We start from the raw sequence: 25,875 nt of genomic DNA, 5'->3' as shown, positions 1-25,875 counted from the left end.
CATGTTGGTTCATACCACTTTATTGATTTCCAAGATGGATCCAGTCAAGTACATTTTTGAGAAGCCAGCATTGACCGAACGGGTTGCGAGGTGGCAAATGATTTTAACGGAATATGATATTCAGTACACCTCTCAGAAGGCGATCAAGGGGAGTGTATTGTCCGATTACCTCGCTCAGCAACCCATTGATGATTATCAACCGATGAAGTTTGAATTCCCTGATGAGGACATCATGTTTCTCAAATCGAAAGATTGCGAGGAACCGATCCCGGAGGAGGGGCCTGACCCTGAATTCGAATGGATTCTGATGTTTGATGGGGCCGTTAACGTGAATGGAAGCGGTGTTGGTGCTGTTTTGGTTACGCCGAAAGGATCCCACATTCCTTTTGCTGCCCGGCTAACATTTGAGTGCACCAACAACGTAGCTGAATATGAAGCTTGCATAATGGGTATTGAGGAGGCGATTGATTTGAGAATCAAGAACCTTGTCATATATGGAGATTCAGCTCTGGTGATAAATCAGGTTAACGGAAAATGGTATACGCATCAATCTCATTTGGTTCCGTATCGAGATTATACAAGGAGATTGTTGACGTTTTTCACCGAGGTGAAGTTGCATCATGTGCTCAGAGAGGAGAATCCTTTGGCAGATGCTTTGGCTACTCTGGCTGCCTTGATTAAGGTACAGAGGTGGAATCAGTTCCCCAGTGTCGAAGTTGGACGTCTGGATAGACCGGCTTATGTGTTCGCTGTTGATACATCACCTGATGATGAGAAGCCGTGGTATTATGATATCAAACGCTATCTTGAGACGCAAGAATATCCTGAGGGAGCATCGAAGAAAGATAGAAAGACTCTGCGGAGGTTAGCCATGGTGTTCTACCTGAATAAGGATGGGGTTTTATATAAAAGGAATTTTGATTGGGTCTTGCTCAGATGTGTTGATGATGCAGAAGCAAGCCAATTGATGAAAGAGGTTCACGAGGGGTCGTTCGGTACCCATGCCAGCGGGAATGCAATGGTGAAGAAGCTGCTAAGGGCAGTTATTACTGGATGACAATGGAGGCCCAATGTTTCAATTACGTGCGGAAGTGTCATAAATGCCAGATTTATGCTGATAAGGTGCACGTGCCTCCAAATCCGTTGAGCTTAATGTCGTCCCCATGGCCGTTCGCTATGTGGGGCATTGATATGATTGGAAAGATCGAGCCTACAGCTTCGAATGGTCATCGGTTCATATTAGTGGCTATTGATTACTTCACCAAGTGGGTAGAAGCAGCCTCTTATACGAATGTGACGAAGCAGGTTGTCGCCAGATTTCTCAAGAAAGACATCATTTGCAGATATGGGGTTCCCGAGAGGATCATTACTGATAATGGTTCTAATTTGAATAATAAGATGATGGCAGAGTTGTGCCGGGAATTCAAGATCGAGCATCACAATTCTTCTCCCTATCGTCCGAAGATGAATGGGGCGGTTGAGGCAGCCAACAAGAATATAAAGAAGATTGTGCAGAAAATGGTGGTAACCTACAAGGATTGGCATGAGATGTTGCCGTTTGCATTGCATGGGTATCGAACGTCGGTGCGCACATCTACTGGGGCAACTCCTTTCTCATTGGTATATGGGATGGAGGCTGTATTACCTGTTGAGGTTCAGATTCCCTCTTTGAGAGTCCTGATGGACGTGAAGTTGCAAGAGGCTGAGTGGGTAAGGACCCGGTATGAAGAGTTGAGCCTAATTGAGGAAAAGAGGCTAGCAGCCATCTGTCATGGGCAGTTGTATCAGCAAAGGATGAAGCGTGCTTTTGACAAGAAGGTGCGACCTCGGGTGTATCACGTAGATGATATGGTGCTGAAAAGGATCTTTCCTCCTCAAAACGATTGAAGGGGCAAATGGACACCGAATTATGAAGGTCCATTCGTGGTCAAGAAGGTTTTCTCTGGTGGAGCCTTGTTGTTAACGACCATGGATGGTGAGGAGTTTCCATCCCCTGTGAATGCGGACGCAGTTAAAAAATACTTCGTATAATTGACCCGCTGGACGGAAAGAACAAAATAGTCCAGGCAAAAATGGGCATCCCGGCGAACCAAAAACAGAAAGAAAGGTTCGGGCAAAAATTAGGGATAAAAAGAAAAACTGTACACCTGGCAAGTCGAAAACCTGAGAAGGCGACTTGGGCAAAAATGGGTATCCCGGTGGACTGAAAACCCGGAAGGGCGGTCCAGGCAAAAGAGGGATTGAAACGAATAACTGCGTCTAGCATGATCGTTTTCGCTTTGGTTAAGGCATCTTGGATAATACCCGGTAGGGATCAGTCAGAATCGTCTTGTTCAGAAGGCAGAAAGCATGGAGAGTCTGAGGACATATGGGGTGTAACCGAGTTGGAACTCGATGAGATCGCGGTTTCACATTGCCATTAGGATAGATTTTTCCTTTTGAGCGCAATTACCTCTTTTCAGGAATTGCTTCCTTTTGTATTGCTCATTTGAGCCACACTTTTTCCAATCAATAAAAATGCATATTCAGTCAAATAATTTTGTTTTTGTTTTTTCATTACCGCTTTGATTGCAAAAACATCCAGATATTTTTGATAAAGAATCTTGCATTTTAAGACATACAGGTTCCTTCCAATGCATGTTTATAAGATTGAAAACTTGAAATCTTATTTGGAAGGTTGAGTGACCCAAGTGTTGAAATCTTGACACGCCTGGGGCACGGTTTTATCTAACGATCTGTTTTGCAGGAACTGTTGGATATTCTTCACTCACTTGCAGGTTGTGATGTGGGAGCTTTGTAACAGATCCCCAGAGAGTTCGCTCAGGAACGAAAGTGGCGAGGACGTTGAGACGTACGACGATCCTTGATGGTAATCAAGAAGACTCTTCAAAGTCGGAAGATTGGAAAGTATGTAATTCCCCGCAGAGTTCGATCAGGGACGAGTGCACGAAGAAGGGTGACGAAGAGACGACGAGAGGCGTCCAACGACCTTTGAAATTAACCAAGAAGACTCTTCAAAGTCGGAAAATCGAATTTCTGTATAACTCCCAGGAGTACATCTCTCGTCGAGCGCGGAGCGACTTGGAATATAAGATGATGGAGCAGAAAAGGTCCAGACGAGTCTGGAAATTCTCAAGTGGAAAGCTGATACGAGATTGGGAGGTAGATACCGTGGTTCGATGAGTCGATGGGTGTTCTGTACCAACTATTCTCATTTCCCAGCTAGGTCCCCAAGCAGAGTTATAGGGAGCCAAATCCCCTGCAGATTCCAGATCTGTGCTTCCCCAGCCAAGTCAGGATGGTTATCCCCGGCAGGTTTACAACGGAGTTCCTCAGCAGCCAGGTCAGAAGGTTGCTACTCCCCGAATGGAGCGGGTTTCAATGAAATATATCTCCAGCAGTGTTCATCCTACCAGAGGATTGAGTAAGTGCCCGTAGTGGACAGATATCAGCATCCCCAGCTGAGCTGATTCTACCTATGGATTGCATGGGTTGTCCCCAGCGGAGTAGTATGCAGTTCCTTAGCAGGGTCGGGATGGTTATCCCCGGCAGGTGATAGATTGATGCATCCCCAGTTGAGCCTGGAGATTTCTATTCCCCAGCGGAGTATTTGTGAGTATTTCCCCAGTGCAGTCAACAGGTATCTGTGAGGGTTTTCCCGAAGCGGAGTCAGGATTGATATCCTTAGCAAGTCAAAGATTGTTGTATCCCCACAAAGTGTTGGTGGTGCTTATCCCCAGCAGTTTCTCGAGTGGATTGGGTGCAAAGGAGGTTCTTCCCCAGCAAGGGTTGCCTTATTCTCAGCAGCAGTGTTATTCCCCGGTCGGGTGGGAATCGGAGCAGTGACGAGTTCCTCCGCAGAGTATCTCGTATTCCCCAGAAGAGTCCCTTGAGGGGGATACCTTTTTATGCATTCATCATGTAAAATAAAGCATAGCATATTGCATAGAAAAATAATAAGTCGCGTAGCATTTCCATAATTATGGAGCATTACGCAGAAAAATCAATCATGCATCATTGCAAGCATCAGCTAGTCTCAAGCCGTGGTTACCGTTTGAGAAGTGGTTTTTGCCAGACAGCGAAGGTGTTATTCAGAGGAGTTTTAAGCCTCAGGATTCGATCAATGTTCCCCAGTGGTGCGATATTGGAGGAAATGTTTCCGTCGGACAGAGATGGAAATAAAATCAGAGGACGTTACGCGATCAGCGCGATTCGAGCCGTGGTTACCGCTTGAGGATTGGTTTTGCCGGACAGTGAAGACGATACTCCGAGGAGTTCAACATTGTGAGTTTGGGACAATAGTATTTCCCAGTCATCAGTAAGTGTCTGGTCGAGCTTGATTGGTGTCCTGTAAAACATCATCATTCGATGTTCAGTAAGCGTCGAGTTTCTTCCCAGACATTAGTAAGTGTTTGGTTGGTCATTGTTTGATGTCCTGTCAACATCCTTGTTTGATGTCCTGTCAACATCCTTGTTTGATGTCCTGTCAACATCCTTGTTTGATGTCCTGTCAACATCATTGTTCGATGTCCTGTCAACATCATTGTTTGTCCTGTCAACATCATTGTTCGATGTCCTGTCAACATCATTGTTCGATGTCTGGTAAACATCATTGTTTGATGCCTGTAAACATCATTGTTCGATGTCCTGTCAACATCATTGTTCGATGTCCTGTCAACATCATTGTTTGATGCCTGTAAACATCATTGTTTGATGCCTGTAAACATCATTGTTCGATGTCCTGTCAACATCATTGTTCGATGTCCTGTCAACATCATTGTTTGATGTCTGGTAAACATCGTGTTTTCTCCCAGTCATTGTTTAATGTTTGGTTGAGTTTTCTTTGGTGTCCTGTAAAACATCATCGTTCGATGTCCAGTAAACGTCGAGTTTCTTCCCAGTCATCAGTCAGTGTCTGGTTGAAGGTGGTACTCTGAGGAGTTTGGTATCATGACGTCAGATCAGCAGTGTTCCCTAGTAGTGCGATATTGGAGGAAATGTTTCCGTCGGACAGAGATGGAAATGATATCAGAAGACGTTACGCGATCAGCGCGATTCCGGGGTTCAAATGGAGAAAAGGAGATGTTGCGACATTTTCTGGAGATCGGGGTTCAATCAGAGAAGAGTATATGCTGAGGCATTTTCTGGGGTTCAAATGGAGATGGAGTTGAAGATTATATCCGGGATGAGGTCCTTAGGATTATCTTCTGTTCATGTGTCACCTTAGGCTCTGGCTGAGGCCAATGGAGGTCGTTATAGGTGTCTTCTGAGGAAGAGTTACACATGTTACCTTCTTTATGAAGGTTTACCCTCTGACATGTCGCCCTCAGAGTGGTTTGGTGTTATTTCCGACGTTGCCAGCGGAATTATCACGAGAGATTGGGGAAAAGGATATGCTGAGGCATTTTCCTGGGGTTCAAATGGAGAAAAGAAATGCTGAGGCATGTTCTGGGGTTCAAATGGAGAAAGGGAGATGTTGCGACATTTTCTGGAGAACGGGGTTCATATTGGCGATCGCGAGTTATCGTCAGGCGACTGGGGTTCAAACTGGAGATTGGGGTTCATTATTTTGGCAAAAAGGAGTGCTGAGGCATTTTCTGGGGTTCAAATGCAGAGATCCGAGGATCGTTTGCGCAAAAAAAAATTTCGGGGTTCAAGAAAATAAAAAAAAAAAGAGAAAAGAAAATTTCGGGGTTCAAGAAAAGCATAAAAAGAAGAGTTGATAATCCCGCGTGGATGTGTGGTGTTCAGACCATGGTTATCCCTGCGTTACCATTTATTTTGGTATCCAGGTCGACGTTTCGAGTCTGTTTCTTCGCCGATGCTGACAGGCGTTGTTAATTATTATCCCATCAGAGTGCAAATTGTTCGTCTGTTCTTGGTATTCAATCACTCTTCATCCTGATCATCCGAAAGCCGAGGCTATTTCGTATCGACAGGTTCACAGTGGATTGAATAGGGGCAGCTGTAACACCTCAAAATTTGCCCTCCTCTCTTGGGACTAGCATTATCATGTTGCATATCATTTTTAGGTCTTTAGGCATTGCATGTTGCATATCATGTGGTTACATTGTGCAAGTCATCCTCACAAGTTTTGTTCAGAAGATGAGGAAGTCAAAGTGCAAGATAGGGTTTTATTGACTGATCATTGGCCATCTGAGGATTGGGCAGTGAATTAGGGTTTCATGGTTCTCAATGGATATTGGATTTCATCTTGATTGCAATGATACATCATCATCATCATGGTTGGGTATCATCAGGAGATTGAAGCTCATTCCTTGAGATTAGGGTTTTGACCACTGGTCAACCCTAATCAGTTGCATTGGGCCAGTCTGGGCTTAATCAGGAGATGGGGTCTATGATGGTTATGGGGTTCATAATATGATTATATGGTGCTTATTGAGGCTAGGGTTTCACCCTTGAGCCATTTCAGTTGAAGATTGAAGCTCAGATTGATCTATGCATTGCCAGATTCATCTGTCAGATGAAAAGTCAACTGTGGTCAACTGTACATGATCTGATGGATTTGGAGGTGGAAATGAGTTGGATACACTTCATTCATGTTGGAACAAGTGTTATTTGACATCTCAAAGCTTAAGAATGAAGAAAATCAAGTCAGAACAAAAACTGCCAAAAATAGAAAGTGACTTGTAATAGAAGTTTCCAAAAATGGAAAGTTTTGGACCTCAGAGCCACGTGTCCAAGGAAGCTTCAAATGGAAATTTGTTCAACATGAAAGTTATAGATCTTGTTCTCACCTTTCCAAAAAGTCCAAGAACTTGAAATTCCCATGTATGGTTGGAAAATTATGGCTCAGTGAAGTTCAAAAATGACCCATAATCAGGAGGCCATAATTTCCACATGGTTTGTCCAAATTGCAAGTTCTTTATATGCACAAACTCCATTTGACATGTACTTTCATGGTGCATAATTGGATTTTTCCAAAAGTGGTCAATGCAAAAAGTCAATTTTCAACTGGACAGTTAAAGTGGACCAAGGGCAAAATTGTCCAACTTTCAAAATAATTGGAATTTTTGAGTGGGGATTTTTGCTACACCTCATGAATGGCATTTGAAATGTGTTGGAATCATCATTTCATGGCTAGGCTTCATAATTTGAGAATTGGCTTGAAAAATGGAAGTTGTAAAATGGACAAAAGGCAAATACAAGGTGAAATTGAGCATTACACAACCAATGAGGGTGAGACAAGTTTCTACAGCTCACACATGGCATTTGGAAGGTGTGTGAGCTGTCATTGAGGTGGCATGAGCTGTCCTATGGAAATTCCATTTTTGCCCTCACTTTGAAAGTTAACCATTTCACTTAACAATTGCATTTTGGTTAATGACATGATTAAGCTTGGTTTAAACACACATATGTATTCTTAATCACTCTCTAAGCATAACAGAATTTCATTTTTCACCAAAATCTAGATCTGAAACCTTTCCAAATTCTCTCAAACCCTCAAGAACTCTCAAAAACCAAAATCCATAAAACTTCACCAATCTTTGATCAATTTGCAAAATTCTTTTTGCATTGATCTTGTAGCATCTTAAGCTTCATCTGTTTGTGCTCAAGAACCTCCCAAGCCTTGCCAAACGCGACTACACCTTCAAGCTCCTCCAATGGTGAATTTGATTTCTGCGCATTAGGAGCAACTTCGATTGAATTGGAGCATTGCATTCAACTTCTGGAAGATCATTCTACATCTGTTTGGAGCTTTCACGTGCCAATTCGTCCCGTTTCACTACTGCCATAGCAGGTATGTTCGAAATTCGATCATCACGATTTGCTAAATGATTATGTGCGTGATGTAGTCCTTTGCTGGTAGAGTACGGTGATGGTTTTAGAATTGCGAATGGACAACTGTAGGCTAAGAAATCGTGACTTGAAGTTTAGATGTCAAACCCTAGATCGATCGATTTGCATGATTTAAGAACTGTTAGGTTAATTAGAGTTCATATTTGTGATCTACGTGTTCGTGCGGTTCTAACGGATATGAGATTGTTCATTTTGGTGCTGGTTTGAAATTTCATGTTCTTGAGCGTGTGTTGTGTTTCTGGAAATTTGGTGGATGAGAACGACGAGAATGAAGCTTGTTTGATCTTCATTTTCATTTGAAAATTCAAATATCATGTTTCCCGCTCCCGCCATTAGTATTTACAGATCTGCCATTGTGTAATTTCAATTAATTTTAATAATTCTAAAAAATTTCATATCACATTAAATAATTCATAAAAAATTGTAGAAAATTCAGAAAAATATGGAAATTTTGTGTTGACTTTGTTGTTGAGTGTAGAATTTGTTTGACCTATTGGTCAAAGTTGTGCATGGTATATTTTTGGATTGACCTAGGCTTGTTTCACATGTGTGACATTTTACTACATTCTACCATTTTGTTCATGAAATGCTCATAAGGTAAAATAAATTCTTGAAAATTTTTGTGATGATTCTTGACTGATTGATGCTCATTTCCATGTAAATTTCATGAGTTTTGATACCTGATCATTGAGTTATGAATTTTGGAACTTAGGTGTGACAATTTGTGCCACACCTCTTGATGTCAACTTGCTGGATTTAATTGAGTGGTCTATACTTGTTAGAATGAAATGAAATTTTGCATGGTGAATCATTAACATGTTGAGATGTTGTATGAATTTTTGTGGAATTTTACATTGCATTTTCAAATTGATTGTGATTTTTCATCTCTGTTGGTCAAATATGCAAGTCCATGTGGTACATGTTTGTAATTTTGATGTGAAATGCTCATATGGTATTGGATAATCATGAAATTTGGTATGCTTGTAATAGACACATTGTGTGACATCCCTGTTTTGGTCTCACTCATTTCTTTACTGTTTTCATTGAGTTATGAATTTTTGAAGTGGAAGCATGTGTTGATGTTGTGATTTGGAGCATGTAATTGTGTCTGTTTTTGTTGATTTTCATTGACATGGTTCCATTTGCCCAATTAAGCTGAAATTTGGTGTGCCATACCTGGATTAGGTACTGTTTAGGTGTAATTTATTTGAGATTTTTTGGATTTGTTTTGATGTGGATTTGAATGCAATAGTTCTGTTTGCATGTTTGGTGTTTCATTTGAACTAGTTTGCCTTGTTTTGTGCATAACATGAACATAATGAATGATATGGACATGGGACTAATTGTGTTGGTTTTCTATTTGCATTAATTTGACTTTGGTTAGAGATACCTTGCTGTTTAGGAATTTTTCTTGCTTTTGGACCCTAGGCTTGGCCTAGTGGTCTAGTTGCTAATATTTGCTTGATTTTTCAGGATGAATAGCATAAGGCACATGGAGAATGAATCAAGTTAAATGCAATTGATGTTGTTTGATGTTTGTACACTAACATAACATTGTTTTGTAGGTTGCGAAGTTTGGGATTGAGCTTTGAACTTGCTTTGTTGTGCATTGATCTGTATAGATTAACTGATTAAACTTTTGTTGTTTAGTTTTGTCTGTCTGAATACTAACTGTGTTTGACTGTTTCCAGGTACTTTTAGTTGCTCAGTTCCTTGTGAACTTTTGCTTTGCTTTGCTTAAGCAACTTGCATTGAGGTAGGTCCTCTTGACTTCATGTAGTCTGGAGACCCGGCTGTTACCGGGCCGGGCAAATAAATGTCTGAAGTCCTCCTTAAGAGGCGATGATTGTGTTTGTTTAATTTTGTGCCTAAGCAGGTGAAAGTCCTTTAAATAAGGCAATTGGTGGAAGGTAGGGGTATGCAGTCTACCCCCCACTATTCAGTTGAGTCTTCTCCTTGCTCCCATTACATGGTTGTAGCATTGAGATCAAAAGCCCAAGATCCTGTGCAGTGCACATTGTGTCTGAGTCATCGAGTATAGAAGGGTTCCCCCATTCTGGACCCATGCTCATTTGTCAGAAGCTCTCCCTGGTTAGGGATAAGAGCTGTGAGGTCTGATCCTCACTTCACCTCTCATCTGCTTCACCTTAGCCTCGTAATGGCAAGGTTAAGAGCAAACCCAGCCCGTACAGACGACTCGCTTCGGCAGTCAAACCTATTGATTGAGCCCCTTGTTTGGCTATAGTGCGTGCTATGTGGATATCTGGTTGAGATGCTTGTTCTCATTTGATGTATGCTTGAATTATTTTTGTATGCTTGTGTGCTGGCTTCTTTCCTGGTTAGGATAGGCTTGCTTATGCAAGTAGGATAGAAAACCGAACTTAGGGTAAACGATGCATGACAACACTAGGCTCGAGTCCAGCTCCCTAGTAGTGTGTCTTTCCCCGGTTTCTGGTTAGCAATTCAGTCCCTTTCAGGGGAACTACATCGCCCTGATCCTCGTTCCAGACGAGGTATGTAGGCAGGTGGTCGTGCGAGACCACTCCGGGCAACCTTTTTCTTTTTTGCGTGTGTTTGTTTGTTATCTGATTGTGTGTTTGGCTCGGATGCCGACGTAAGTCCAGTGATTGGCTGTCGGGCTCCACGTTTGCCCTTTTGAGTGTGTTTTGGTTCGGATGCCGACGTAATTCCATCAAGTGGTTGTCGGGCTCCGTGTTTGCCACCCTTGCTTGTTTGTATGATTTGTGTTGTTTGGCGTGCGTAAGCCGAACTACAGTGGCTCTGATTCTTGTTTCAGACAAGATATGTAGGCATAAGGTGCGATACCTTATCGAGCCCGTTTCTCCTAACCCCACCTGCGTTCCCCGTGTGTGTGTGATGTTTAGCAACCTTTTCTTTATTTTAGAACGTGGATCCCGTCGAGTACGACGGACGTGAGGGGTGCTAATACCTTCCCCTTGCGTAACCGACTCCCTTACCCTTTCTCTCTGGTCGCAAGACCATTTCATTTCCAGGTTTCTCTGAGCGTTTCCTTTCCCTATTTTGGGATAAATAACGCACAGTGGCGGCTCTGTGTTGTGTTTTATTTTGAGTCTCGCCGGTTGATTTTTCGCAGGATGCGACACCTATAAGCTTTGACTCCTTCATGACTTTTATAATAATTTTCTCTCATCGGGAAACATGTCCTTTCTTGTATAATTCACCAAGAGAAATCAAATTTCTCTTCAAGTCAGGTACATACCTAAATTCAGTCGACGACCTTATTGATTCGTCATGGAGCTTGAATCTCACAGATCCAACACCTGCAATCTTGCAAGCTTTATTGTTTCTAAGCAATACAGATCCACCATCTTGATCATATAGTTCCTCAAACAATTATTTGTTTGGATTCATGTGCCAAGTGCAACCTAAATCCATAATCCACTATTTACTTAAGTCGTCACTTGAAACCACAAGAACATCATTAGTCGAAATCATCTTGAATAATGGTTGTGTTGCCATTATTCTTACCTCCATGATCTTTCAGACGTTCATGGCATACTTTTCTTGTATGACCCTCATTCTTATAGTGATAACATCGAATACCAGATGCATCACCACTATAAGACTTCTGCTAACTTTTACCATTCTTCTTGTCAAATTTGTCGTCTCTCTTTGTAAATTTTGCCTTAACCGATAGACTTTCACCAGTCGAAGATGGCTTGTGCTCCTTTCGTTTGTTCAAATCCTTAAAGTACAAGGATGATTGAACTTCTTCAAATGTCCGAAACTCTGTTCCATACAAGAGAGTTTCTTCGAAGTGAGCATGTGTTATGGGCAAAGCACACAACAGTAACAACGCTTGATTTTGATCCTCGATTTTTACATTGATATTTTCAAGATCAAGAATCATCTTGTTGAACATATCCAACTGCTTAGCCATAACCTTATCTTCACTCATCTTGAATGAATATAGAGCTTGCTTCAGGTAGAGGCGATTGACCAATGATTTGGTCATGTACAAACTTTCGAGTTTCTCCCAAAGACCCAACGTCGCCGTCTCCTTTGAAACCTGTCGAAGAACCTTATTGCTAAGGCTCAATAAGATGGCGTTGTAGGCTTTCTCTACCATAATCAATTTTTCTTTATCCTTTAACGCAACGTCCATGATTGTGGCTCCTTTCAACGCTTCTAAACAACCCTACTGAATCAGTATGACTTTCATCTTCAAGCGCCACATACCGAAATCGTTCACCTTCGGTGAACTTTTCAATCTCATATTTTGTTGACGACATCTACTTCATGCTCACTATACCAGTTTGTTGTGAAAACAAAGTCGAAATTATAAAGTATAATTGGTTTCTTGATCGGTAAGAAACCCACAAGGGTAGAAAAGAAGAAAATAATAAGAACACAATGAAATTGGTTATAAACTGTTATTCTTTACTTTCTCTTTGAAACAAGATTACAAGTGTTACATAATAGAAAATAACCTCTCTCACTCTAATTAGGATTTGTGTTATACAATAATGCGAGACTAGTATGTTATTTATAAGAAAACTAACACACTAAATTAATGGGTTTTTACACACATGCCTATTACACAAACTAACTTAGAGAACAAGTTAACTTAAATAATTGAGCATAAAAAAATATGCCCAATTCGACATGCTAACAATTCTAGCATATTTTGACTACAACATGTGAACAAACTTCGACGACCTGCTAAGGTCCTGTTGAATTATCGAACCAAGAGACTACCCTTCGACCATACTTGAGTTAGATCAAATATCTCACAATATACATTTTAGAAAACATGTACAGATCCATTAAATGCTATTGGCGCATGCACTTTAATTTAACAGTGAAGGTGAGAAAAAAAAGAAAGGGGGGTTTGAATTGTTTGGAAAATAAGCGCTTTTTTAAAATAAAAATCACACAAGGAATTTATACTGGTTCGCTTATAACACAAAGCTACTCCAGTCCACCCGGCCAAGGTGATTTCGCCTTCAACAAGGACTTAATCCACTAATCTTGAAAGATTGATTACAAATAACGTCTAAGAGAAAGATCTCTTAGTCCTCTCAAGTATACAGACTGCACAGAGTCACTTGAGGAAATACAACAAAGATAAAGACTTATGTAATCTAGAGTGCTTCTAAGATAAGCAAATATTACAACAGTAAGAACAAAGTGTTTCACGTTTTTAAGCAAAAGCTTTGTGAAGATTGAAAGAATAAAACGTGTTTTTGTGTGTTGATGTTTCAGTAAAATCTTGTTGTCTCAATGATGATTTGCAGTCCTTTTTATATAGGAGTGAGGTAGTCGTTGAAACTGATGGTCAATAATTTGAATTAATGCCATAACTTATATAGCTTCTTGCCAATACTACTTTTTCTCCTTGAATGACTACTTTCCAAATATAGTTCCTTTTCATTTGAATTTGGAGTTTAACGTCTCTTTCTGTATTAGGAAATCCATTTCCAAGCCTTTATTTGAAGTTAACGTTACTCTTCCTTTATTGGTAATTCCATGATCAGAGTCTTCATGTTTCTTGGAATCTTGGAATCTTACTTCTGATGTTGATCTCTTTTGAGTTCTGATGGTTTCTTCAGATAGCGCTGAGAGCTTCTGGATTTAGACATACTTTTGTTCAGATGCTTCTGATACTTTGCTGTTTTGCTCAGAGTTAGACTTTCTTGAACGTGTTTCCACTTCAGATGCTTCTGGTCTTCTGATAATTTGTATCTGATATGATCCTGTATCTGATGATGCCATCAGATCTCATCCTTCTTTCCTTAGAACCCTGCACACTTAGAAACTTTTCGTTAGGGTGCCATTTTTGGTTTCATCCTTGTTATCATCAAAATCATAGAATCTGTTGTAGAACAATTTTTGTTCTTACAAACAGGTCATCGAATATCTATCGACACCTCTTATATAAATTTCACAGGCCAAGGAAGGCTTATTGGCGTTTGGGTCAGGCTTTTTAAAAGCGTGGAAAGAACTATTAGATGTTATTGGCACCTCCATTATACTTTTAATAGGCCACTGGATACCTATTGGCGCCTCCATTAGATGCATGTACATGTTTTCGAAATGTATATAACCAATATTAATCCAAAACACCAACACAAACTAACTCACCTTCGCCAATTCACTACAAATATATCTACTAGATCAAATTGAGAGACATACTTCTCTAATTTATTTGTATTTGTTTTTTTAAACATCGATGCTACCTGGTTTATAATAAATACAAAATCAAATTTCTTGCATTTCAAAGAGAGAATAAAGACAAAAATAATGTTCGGTACATTCTCACAGATTATATATAAAAATCCCATTCTTTTACTAATAATCATGTTAACATTTTCCAAGTAAAGGTTTGAGATGAACATTTTGGATTCATCTATATTGAATTGTATATTTTATTCCATTAATCTTAACAATCTCAAATATTTGATCAATATCAAATAGTGGATCAATCTTAAATACCAGGTCAATCTCAAAGATTTGATCAATCTCAAATGTTTGAACAAGATGATGTACCAACTTCAATGACATCCACTACTGACATTGACAGTGAAAAAGAAGAAAGTAAGAAACATGTCAATTATATGGTGAATTTCTTCGGGATTGGCGAGTACTTTGAACACAGTGAATCTGGACATGAAGATCAATAGCCATTACCTTTAAGATGTATCCATTGTCCCTCTCAGCACATGACTAACTTGAATTTGAATGAAGATGAGTTATCCTAGGATATATTGTACACCCCTTCTATGCATTTGGAGGGTGGGTTAAACTTAAAGGTGGGAAACAAGTACTGCACAAGAATCGATTACGTGCAAGCTATAAAAAAGTTTCACATGAAATTTTTTGTTGATTATAATATAGATCACACAAATGCGGGGAGGTACATGGTATTTTGTTGTAACGAGCTTTGTATGTTTTGGCTAGCAACATCTTATCGAAAGAGAAGTTATACTTTGGAGATAAGTTTTATTTATCCATCTCATAGTTGCATTACCATAAATCTTCTACATGATCATGCTAAATTAAGCTCTCAATTAATATTCCAATATGTTTTGCATCTTTTCGGCAAGGAGCCGACCGTGTAGGTGATCACAATAATCTCTCATATCGCTACACTATTCACTTATAACCCCTCATATAGGAAAGCATGGCTTTCAAGGACTAAGGCAGTTGAATAGATCTAAAAAATTAGGAAAAAATGCACAATGAACTTCCATAATATTTGACCACACTTCATAAACGTGTTATTGCAAAAGTTGTAATTATGGATACATTTCTAACATATACACATGATGAAACTTGTGTTAATGGAAGTAGAATATTCCATTGGCTCTTTTGAGCCTTTCAACCATGCATCATATGTTTTGGATTCTGCAATTCTATTATTCAATTTGATGGAACATGGTTGTACGAGAAATACAAGGGAACAATACTAATGGCACTTACATAAGACGAAAACAATAATATCTTTCCAGTTGTCTTTGATCTGGTTGAAGGTGAGACTAGTGGTGGTTGAAGTTTCTTTCTCAAGAATTTCATAACACACGTCACTCTAAAACCCAACATATGTTTTATTTCAAACAAACATGCATCTATTGAGAGTGCGTACAATAATTCTGATAATGGTTGGCAAAATCTCCCTTTTGCGCGTGTCTACTGCATAAGACACATTACACAAAAATTCATGCAGAAAATCAAAGACAAAAATCTTCGAAAAAAAGTTATGAATCAGGGTATGCTTTAAATCAACCATTATTCAAACACTATCACGAGGAAATAAGATTGTCAAATGTAGAGGCATTAAAGTGAGTTGATAACATTCTAGCGGAGAAGTGGACAAGGGCATTTGACGAGGGGCGATGTGTGGAACCTTTTTTTTGCATGTTATTGATATAGGAAGATCTACTAAAGACGAACTTTATTTTGATGATGGCAACTAGTTCTCGATGATAACAACTAAAGTTAAGTATAAAGCGGTTAAAGATGCAACCAGATTAATAGGGTTTGATAAACTTGATTCTCTGATGATGACACCTACATGAAATATAACTGAAGTCTTAACTCAAAGCAAAGTTTAAGCAAATGTCTACAAGATTGAAGTATCTGACAAGACTTGAAGTGTGAGAAAGCTCTCACTGATGCGTCTGGATGAATAACATTATAAAAGCATAAGAACTTTATCGTAAAGTTATACGGTTAATCACACACACACAAATAAAACAATTTTTAAACCTATTTTTCTCAAGAAAATATTTCTAAAGTTATCTTGAAGTCATTCCAGATGATTTAGGAACTGTCAAAAAAGTTATGAGTCATTTTTTGTTCTTGCCAATCGATTGACACTTCACCCAGTCGATTGAGTCAATGCAAAAATACGCCCTAAACGATTATGACAACATCTTAATGAATGCTAACAACTATATATTTCTCTTGCCTTTTAAAATAAACCAAATAATTATTTTTAGGGAAACCAATTTATTGGTACATGATGCCAATCAACTGACTCATCAATTCCAACCCCAAAATTTTCCTTTTTTGTGTCAACCTCTAAACTATAAAAAGAGGTCGCTTCCCATATTTTTTTACGTCCAGAAATGTGAATCATACTGCACTTCTTATTCTCTCTCTAACATATTTAGTTTTTACTTTCTCTCACAAAAATTAATCGTTGCGCTTTCGAGAAAGTCATTTTGCAAGTGAGGAGTAAGTAATTATGGAAGGGTAATATTCTAAATTCACCAAGGAAGTTTGTTTTTACCTTGGTTGAATAGTCCATCCATTTATGGATTATTTATTTGGGTTCGAAGTTAAACCTATGAAAAGTTTTAGTTTGTGGATTGTGTAATTCTCCGATTAAATTCAAAAGTTCAGTCTGTTCAAAAGCTTTCAAAGGTTCGAAATTAGCCCGATGTTAAAATCTCATATTGGTTGGTTGTTATCCTGAGTAAAACCTCTTTCAATTCAAGATCATCCTGATATTTAAAGATACTAAGGTTGGAGATCAACCTGGTATAAAATCTTATAGGTTTTGTGGTTAGCCCGTGAAAACTCCGGTTTGGTTCTAACTAACCCATGGTAAAAACTCATCAAGGTTCGAGATCAACCCGTGTTAAAATCTCAATTTTAAAGCTTGAAGACTAACCACTCCAAATTGTTGTTTGGAAAGAAGACTAACCACTTTAATTCATCATTTGGAATGAAGTCTCACCACTTCACTTCTTGTTCATTGTTTGGTTAGAAGTTAGCCAGAAACTTAATTTTCATTGTATAAGGAGTTTCAAGAGTTGAACTTACTAAAATTTAGAGAATTCGATTGTGGAGATACGTGAGAATCAGAAGTCGATTCCCATAAATGGCACCAATATTTTGTGCTAGAACGATAAATAAAAAAGGTGTAGAGAAAATGAGATATTCCAATGCGACGACAAAGGCTTCAGGCTCAATAGAGCATGGCGGACGTGCTGTGTTAGCACCCTAACTCCCAGGTCACTAAAGTGATAGAGATGCAATTTGAGAGTGAGAGTAGGGTAGTATTTGTAAATGGCACATGGTAGGGTTTATATACGACAAATGGCTAAAAATGCCTATGTCTAACCCGATGTAAGATGCAAAAAGTCGTCCAATTAGATCTTTCGTTGAGTGATGTTAGGCTGAGTATAATCAGATGCCCGAGTAGGGATGTTCATTAGTTTGGGAAAAATCGGGTCTAAAAATTGAGTAGGGTGTTCATTAAATGCTTCGGACATCAGATTCTCTCAAAACCGAACCAAACTGGTCTACAAACATCCATATAACTGAGTTTAATGTAGTTCTACCTGATCACTCGTCATACTCAAGGATGTTCTGAGTCAAGCCTACGTAATCAGACATAACGCTTTGGATCTTTGACCGACATGGAACCAGAACTAATTTCTAAGAAAATAAATGTATAAGATCTAAAGTTATAGTTTCTAGAGTGGAATAAACATATAAGAGTCCTAAATTTATTTATGTCATAACTTCAAAAAGAAAAGGTTTATTATTTATGTTTTAGTCCACCCTATCCATCTTTTCTTTCGTTTTTGATGTTCAAGGTGAAATACACTCTTTTCTTCCACCATTTCCAACAAAAATGCTACTTTTTCTCTCTACAATCGCGGTTCCATCAATTTCCCGCGTAAAATTCCTTCCCAAACCCTCACTCTTCACTTTCACATCTCTCCGCCGAATCCAACTTCCCCACAATCATTCTACTCGCACCGTCTCTTGCGTCACGAACGAACTACACAACCGAACTCCCAAACGCGATGGAGACCTTGTCGTTTTGGGCATCGAAACTAGCTGCGACGACACTGCCGTCGCCGTCGTAAGCTTTCATTTCTTTAGTTTTTTTTCTTCTTGTATGCGATGTTATGTAATTGTTGTTTAATGGTTTTTGTGGTTTAGGTGAGAAGTGACGGTGAAATTTTGAGTCAAGTGGTGTCTTCTCAGGTATGGTATTGTATATGCTCAGTTTGCTTCAACTGTAGTATACTGTGATACGTGAAATTGATGCATTTTCCCCTTCTTATTCACTTACTTTAGGAGTAAATACCCAAATTGGTGATTGAAATTATCAATTTATTTTAGAAAACAATCGTGGTTGTGTAAAGGATTTAGCAATTTCGGTCGGCGCAGGTGTTGGGATGCTGATTGCTGTCGTGGTGTGAATTAACCATAATTTGTTCTTTAACATAAAAACGGTAAATAATGGTATTGGTTGCGGCCGTGTTCGCAGTCGCGGATGTTTTTTTAAAACCTTCACATTGTTGATATTTTAAAGAGATTTCTGAAATTGCAAAATTTTAATCGAATTAGTCCCTCCATTAGTAAATGTAGGACTAGAATGACATTAAGTTGGTAATATTGAGGATAAGTTTTTGAAACAAAGTGGATAATGTTAGAGATGCCTGTGATGATAGACTCAAACATAGGGATGAATTTGGTTAACATTTTGGAATTCTGAGAGTCTTTTTGTAATATTGATGATGTGAGGGACTAGGTCGATACCACCCTACAATTCCAAGGACCAACTTGATTACTTATGTTTCTATTGAACATTGTGCTTTAGTGTATTTTCCATGTTGCATTGGCTAAGATATTAGATAGGTGGAGGATATGTTCTTTGAGTATGCGAATGCGATGCATAATGAAATGATATTATTATATGGATTGGAAAAAACTAATTAAGCATGTTGCCAACGTTATCTTCATTGTTGCCTTGCCTGAACTAGTAAAAGTAACTAAAGTTTGGCTAAAACTTTAAATTGATTTTGGCATCTCTGAGAAGGTTATCAATAGTATTATAAGGTGTGAGGGAAGCAGATTATGTTAATCTGCGGCAGTTTATCAAATATCCGCCATGGCGGATATCAATGGCGTTTTTTTGGCTGGCCTCAATGCTAAATAAAGGCCGATATCACTAGTTTTTCTGCCATATTATGCTATGACAGAGCTACGAAGCTGCCAGTATGGTGGGTTTTTGGCTCTCTGCCATGGACCGCCATGTGCTATCGATAACACCGATGTGTGGTAATTTCACGTTCTACCTAATGATTATGTACTAATGGTATGAGTCAGGTTGCACTTGATTTCATTGAATATTAAAATGCTTTCTAACTGTGTAACTTCTTCACATTAAGGCAGATCTGCTAGTGAAGTATGGAGGTGTTGCTCCGAAAATGGCAGAAGAAGCTCACTCACAAGTGATAGACCAGGTACATCATTCCTATCCCCTTATCAATACATTCCAGCTTGAGCACATCCTTTATACATCAAGGAAGACAGTTTTTGTGCTAAGTATACTTTTGTCGCATACTAATCTAATTTATTGGTGCTTGTCTTAGTTACTTGTCCAATTCTTTCAAACAGAACCTACTAGAATGTTAGTAACTGTTGAGTTCTTTGGTGCCCTAGGATGATGTTTGTAGAGTACCGCCAGGTTCTCAACAGATTTCTAATAGGGCTTCCTATACCTTTTCTATCTCATTTTTCTCTCCCGTTTTATTGAATTAATGACACACACATAATAAGTTTACTTTTCATTATAGGTTGTGCAAGAAGCCCTTGATAAAGCTTATATGACTGAGAAGGATCTCACCGCTGTTGCTGTCACTATCGGTCCTGGTTTAAGTCTCTGCCTTCGTGGTAATACTCTTAAGAAACCTTAAAAATAGACTCACAAATTAGATAGAAGTTCTGTGCATTCATTGAGTGAAGTGAACACTCGTCATCTTTCCAGCTATGAGTTCTGAAAAGAATATTGAACATATTAAAAGAATATTGAACATATTATCAAAGAACTATAACTTTAATCTTCCCATTTAAACGTTAGCTCCCATATTTCCCAATGACATATTAATCACTGCCAATATATCCAACATGCGATATCATATAACTTCAATATATTTCATTGTATTTCCCGTGGATTTCATGAAATAAGCAATAACATGCCTGTTGGAGTTGGGAAGTTAATTGTAAAAACATTATATCATATATGCTGCTTGATGATATTCATTAATTAAACTTTTCTGGTTGAAATATCAACAAAATGAAATTTTACCTTTGCGATTCTTCAAGTTCGCTTCTTATACTACAGAACCATTATTTAGCAGGTAAAAATGCCATGCAGTTGTGCCAGCTCTTGCATGGTAGTTGACAGAAAATTTGTCTGCTTTTTTTTTTCTTCCTTAATGTATTGGGTGCTCTCATTTTGCAGTACTGTTAGTTGACCAAAGAAGAAAATGAAAAAAGAACTGATGAAAAGTGAAAGAAAATTTAGAGATAGTTTGAGAAAATCCTTTGGAGTAGGTATCTATTTCCTAACATCAGAATGAGTTACAAGATAACTGCTCTGTCTATAGAGGACAAAAACTAAGCAATTGATTGTGATGTTCGAGTTCTGATTGAACATAATTCTGTTACACAGCTCAAACATTTAAATCATTTATACATGCGCCTAATATAGAAGCTTCTAGATGCTGCTGCATGATCTAAATTGCCCTGCCACAGCATGCACAATACGCCCTAACATTGTTGGGTAACTGGATCTTAAATAATACAAAGATGTCATTAAGCCGAAAATTTCAAATTTGAGTGTTCAAACTTCAAGCTATAGGCATGCATATCTGTTTCTGACATAAAGTAGGCATTGGAAGACATATCTTTCATTTTCTGATCTTCTATATGCTTTAGAGGAATTCTTGCTATCAATTACATTTGTCCTTGTCTTGCACAATGCAGTGGGGGTGCAGAAAGCTCGGAGAATTGCGGGGGGCTTCAATTTACCAATTATTGGCATCCATCACATGGAGGCTCATGCTCTAGTGGCTAGGTAAAGCTATTGTGTTGTGGTCCTCTAATGAATATATATTATTTTCCTCCTATATGATAGATGCATGCAGAGGCATGCTTAAAATTTTTAATGGCTATTCTGTTCCTGTATGTTGTTATACTTCTAGAATTTTCTACACTGTTTTAGCACCTTTTGTGCTATTTTCGTGAAACATGCATATCTTTTGTTTTAGGCTAATCGAGAAAGATTTGCAATTTCCATTCATGGCCCTACTTATTTCAGGTAATATTCCTGTACACCTGTTTTGGGGGTTTAAGTTTAATTAGTCATGCTAGTATTCTTCTTTGAAGTTTGAACTTGATCTGCTTTCATTTTTCTTCCTTGGGTTGTGGAATTGTTTCTAGTTCTAGTTTATGTTTCAAGGAGTTTGTATTTTGTGGTGTTTGTTGGCAATAGGCTCTGCATAATAGAACTACCTTTAACTAAGCCAGAACAATTTTGGACAGATTTGAGTTTTGAATTAGTGAAGTTTGCAGCTTGATCCTTCACTTTTTTGATTATGTGGTTAATAACTTTTGGTCAAGCAACATTTGATTAAGTTTGATGACCTGTATATAGGAGTAGGAATAGGCTAGGTCTGGCAAAAATATTTCAAGGTCAAAGCCATGCTTGCTACCTATCATAGGTTTTTTTTAGGTCTGGCCTATAGCCTTTTTGAAGGTCTGGTCTGCTTTCGTAACCTACTAGTCTGCCAGGTAAAATATGTAAGTGAACCAAATATTATAAAATTCAAGTCTAATATGTTTTTATAAGCTATAACTTAACCTTTTTAAAAGTCTAAGTGACATGATAATCTATTTTGCAATAAGACCTTTAAAATAGTAAATAAAGTTATCTCCATATAAGATTATATGTCCAAGTTTTTATATAGACTAGTTTGCTTAAATTATTGAAATGGTCAATAAGCATACAGTTTTAAGACAGTGTACAAGGTCCAACATTTAATAATGGCAACACAAATAATAACAACAACAAAAGTTATTCTTTATAGTATTTATTTAAATAGGCTACCTTGGTAGGCCTAGCAAGCTTTTTGGATGGCCTAAAACTTATTTTTAAGAAAACTTTGACCTGACTTATTTAACAGATGAATCTGGCTTGGCCTGGACTTGATATAGGATAGGTTATAGGCCCTTATCAGTGGCCTGATCAATTCCCTCCCCTATTGTAAAACAAATTGACACGGAATGTTAATGAAACTTTTGGCTAGGTTGGCTAGGGAATGCTCTTCATTTGGATATACTTAAGACGTTCCATATGCAATGAGTTGTTTAAGTAAACAAACTATCATCTAGTAATCAATAATCCATTGACGGTGGAACCAAGGCACGGCATTCCTCATTCCCACTTCAGTAAGCTGAGAAAGATGGTTGGTTGGGGTGCACGACATTTCTCATTCTTCAAGTTCTTTTCATGTTATAATACTTTAAAGTAAAAATATATTAATCACAGCCTTTCTCTACAAACCACTCTCTCAAATAAGGTGGAAGATTTCTATCTCTTTCCCTACCCTTACCTCTCCTCCAATCTCCCATATATAGCCCAAGTATTTCCTATTCTTCACATCCTTAACTTTTCATACAAAGGAATGACTTTTCACTCATAACCTTCATTCCCCATCAATAATTTACATTCTCCTAAAGCTGGACACATAATTTCACATTGAAGTCAAATGTAAAGATATTTTGCTTATTTTTATATGTAGAGATGGTTCTTGAGGTACAATTTCTGAGCAGTCCAGTTTGTTGCAAACCTGTGATTTGACAGTCATTGTTCAGTATATTTTTTAGGTATTGGTACACTTAGCTATCTTGTATGAGATGACTTGAATTATTTTTATAGGTGGACACAATCTACTTATTCTTGCACGGGATCTTGGGCAATACACACAACTTGGAACTACAATAGATGATGCTATTGGTGAGGCTTATGACAAGTCAGCAAAATGGCTTGGACTTGACATGAGTAGAAGTGGTGGTCCTGCTATAGAGGAGCTTGCTAGGGAGGGCAATGCTAAATCAGTTAATTTTTCTGTAAGTTGTACGATATTATATTCCTCTCTCTTCCTCCATGCTATTGGTTGTTGCCTTGCATTGAATAGATGTTCATTCTTGACATTACTATGGCCGCTGTTGCATTTCTAGTGGAGATTAAAGTTTATTACTATGTTTGCTCTAGATTCCAATGAAGCAGCATAAAGATTGCAACTTCTCCTATGCCGGTTTAAAAACCCAAGTAAGGCTGGCAATTGAGTCCAAAAAGATGTACGTGAATATTTTAAGTTAATAAATTTGCTATTTATTAGTAAACTATATATAATGATGGAACAATGCCATAACCTGATGGGTTATCTGCCGTTTATCTTATTACATGTGCTTTGTTTAATACAGTTCTTAACAGTACAAGTTTAATTTAAAAACTTTCTTTATTGAAAAAGTGATTGATCTGCACAATCTGTTTAATAGTACCCTTTTTTCTCATGTAGTTAGATTACTTTTGCGTTTGGCAATTGTTTTGTGATGTTGAAATAAATAGTGCAGGTATCTTTAATTCTCATTATTACATGCTTATGAGTATGTGAGCTATTTGCAGTGATGCCAAAATTCCTATTTCTTCTGCAAGTTATGAAGATCGAATGTCACGAGCTGATATTGCTGCTTCCTTTCAGGTTAGTTATACTTTTGTAGGTTTTGTAGTTATGAGAGAATCCATCCCTTTAAAGTGTATCAACAAAGTTTAGCATCTCCCTGCTCTCGCCATTCATCTTTAGTGTATGTCTTTTAATGTCTTATTTATTCTGTTTTCCATATGTCAAGCAGCGAATTGCAGTGTTACATCTTGAGGAAAGGTGTGAACGAGCAATACAATGGGCATTGAAGATGGAGCCTTCTATAAAACACTTGGTAGTTTGAAATCTAAAATGCCAGCTTTGTGAAATAACTTCAATGTTTCTCCTTACCATTAATTTACATTGAAGTAACTGTATGTCATTCTACTTCTTGTCTGTTGCAGGTTGTCTCAGGTGGTGTTGCATCAAATCAATATGTTAGGGCTCGGCTAGATACGGTTGTGAAGAAGAATGGCCTGCAACTTGTATGCCCTCCTCCCCGGCTTTGTACCGACAATGGTAATCAGACATTTGGAAGCCAATATAAGACCTTGTTTAATCTGTCATATTAAAGCTAATATGTTACCGGATTGTTTTTGAACTGAATAGGTGTAATGATTGCTTGGACTGGTATTGAGCACTTTCGGGTTGGAAGATATGACCCTCCACCTCCTGCAGAAGATCCGGAAGACTATTTCGTGCGTTTTCTGAACATCGACAAAATATATGAACTAAAAGCAATTTTATATCAGATGAATTTGCTTTCCTATTATGATTTCTCTAGATGCATCTTATAATAAATTTAATTTTTGAAAGGGAAATATGGTTAATGCCTTTCAAACAATCAACAAGATCAGTTACCATTGCTACCTATTTCATAAAAAAGTTATATCCATTTGTACGCAAACCTTGTTGAGTTGGTGCAAAATTCAGATGACTTTAGTGGTACATGTTATTGCTGAAAATTTCTTCATCGTTAACTTTAACTGCAGCTCTATCAATTTATTTAGATGACATAAATTCAATCTGTGCTGCATATCATGTTCATATTTCATCAATCTCTTATTGATTTTATTTAACATCGGTTTATTTTCAGTATGATGTACGCCCAAGGTGGCCGCTGGGGGAAGAATATGCTGAAGGAAGAAGTGAATCTCGCTTCTTAAGAACGGCACGTCTTCATCCTTCTCTCACATCTCTAATTCAAGCATCATTGCAACAGTGACATTGCATGACCTTCCGGGTTTCTTCAGCCTCTTCAAGTCCCTTTACATATATACATTATACATATTACCAAATTTGATTATTTGGCCGGAGAAACTGGCCATTTGGACCAAAGTCTCATCAGAAAATCCAGCTAAACAATGTCACATCAGGAAAACCTCATAGTTATGGTTGGAAGAGATGAAAATTGATTACTGCAATAACCAAAATTGTATAACTTTAAAGGCTGCATCTATGCCTGATTCTTTAGGAAATTTATAATAGAAGGACTTGTATTTGTTTACATTGTTTTGGTCTATATCATGTTGGTCACAAAAAAAAAGAACATGGTTGCTGTCTTTACTTCAACTAATTTTGTCAAAAAATATTACATGTATTTCTGTGCCTCGTTCAAGAAAGTTTATAGTAAATGGACATCATCAAACTGCACTTGCTAAATGTAGAATTTTACCAGTCACCCTTCAATTATACTTGACAACTCCATGTTACCAACAAGTTTATCATAATATTTTTCTAGTTAAAAAATACAACTTTCACACAATAATATTTTACCAGTCACCTTATATTTCAAATAATTTGGTAAAAACTAATACCAATTTTTTTGTATAAACTACCAAATTTTGTGACAAAGAAACTTTTTTGCTAACATGTGGTGAAAAAAATAAGGGGAGTATTTTTTATATTATGAAAATATGTGTGATATCAAATTTAATTGAGTGAGCGCCATGTAAAATTCTCTTGTAAGTGAGTGAGGCATAACTTACACAAATTATCTTTGAATGTAACCCAACATTAGTAAAAAGGTGTTCCTCTTCCTATCTTTAATGGTGAA

The 25,875-nt window shown here is 38.0% G+C and overlaps 1 protein-coding gene across 1 annotated transcript; it reads left to right on the top strand.

The window, feature by feature from the left end:
- Positions 1 to 17,840: 17,840 nt before the first annotated feature.
- LOC127105140 (probable tRNA N6-adenosine threonylcarbamoyltransferase, mitochondrial) lies at positions 17,841 to 25,324 on the top strand. The gene is made up of 13 exons (XM_051042300.1): positions 17,841 to 18,184; positions 18,265 to 18,309; positions 19,500 to 19,574; positions 19,908 to 20,004; positions 21,100 to 21,190; positions 21,384 to 21,433; positions 23,054 to 23,244; positions 23,390 to 23,475; positions 23,804 to 23,879; positions 24,031 to 24,114; positions 24,224 to 24,338; positions 24,429 to 24,517; positions 24,916 to 25,324. Exons 1-13 carry the CDS (start codon positions 17,951 to 17,953, stop codon positions 25,042 to 25,044), a joined length of 1,362 nt encoding a protein of 453 aa, XP_050898257.1. The 5' UTR covers positions 17,841 to 17,950; the 3' UTR covers positions 25,045 to 25,324.
- Positions 25,325 to 25,875: the final 551 nt, after the last annotated feature.

The sequence above is a fragment of the Lathyrus oleraceus genome, chromosome 7 (genome assembly GCF_024323335.1).
Source record: "Lathyrus oleraceus cultivar Zhongwan6 chromosome 7, CAAS_Psat_ZW6_1.0, whole genome shotgun sequence".
Taxonomy (NCBI): Eukaryota; Viridiplantae; Streptophyta; class Magnoliopsida; order Fabales; family Fabaceae; genus Lathyrus; species Lathyrus oleraceus.
Note: the sequence above shows the minus strand (reverse complement) of the source record. Positions and strands in the feature narration are given on the sequence as shown.

What these genes read in the sequence shown, in the direction of transcription:
- LOC127105140 (XM_051042300.1), top strand. Translation starts at nt 17,951, where the DNA reads ATGCTACTTTTTCTCTCTACAATCGCGGTTCCATCAATTTCCCGCGTA. An exon ending in CTAAATCAGTTAATTTTTCT is followed by an intron (nt 23,245 to 23,389) that starts GTAAGTTGTACG and finishes TGTTTGCTCTAG; the next exon opens with ATTCCAATGAAGCAGCATAA. An exon ending in GCAATTGAGTCCAAAAAGAT is followed by an intron (nt 23,476 to 23,803) that starts GTACGTGAATAT and finishes AGCTATTTGCAG; the next exon opens with TGATGCCAAAATTCCTATTT.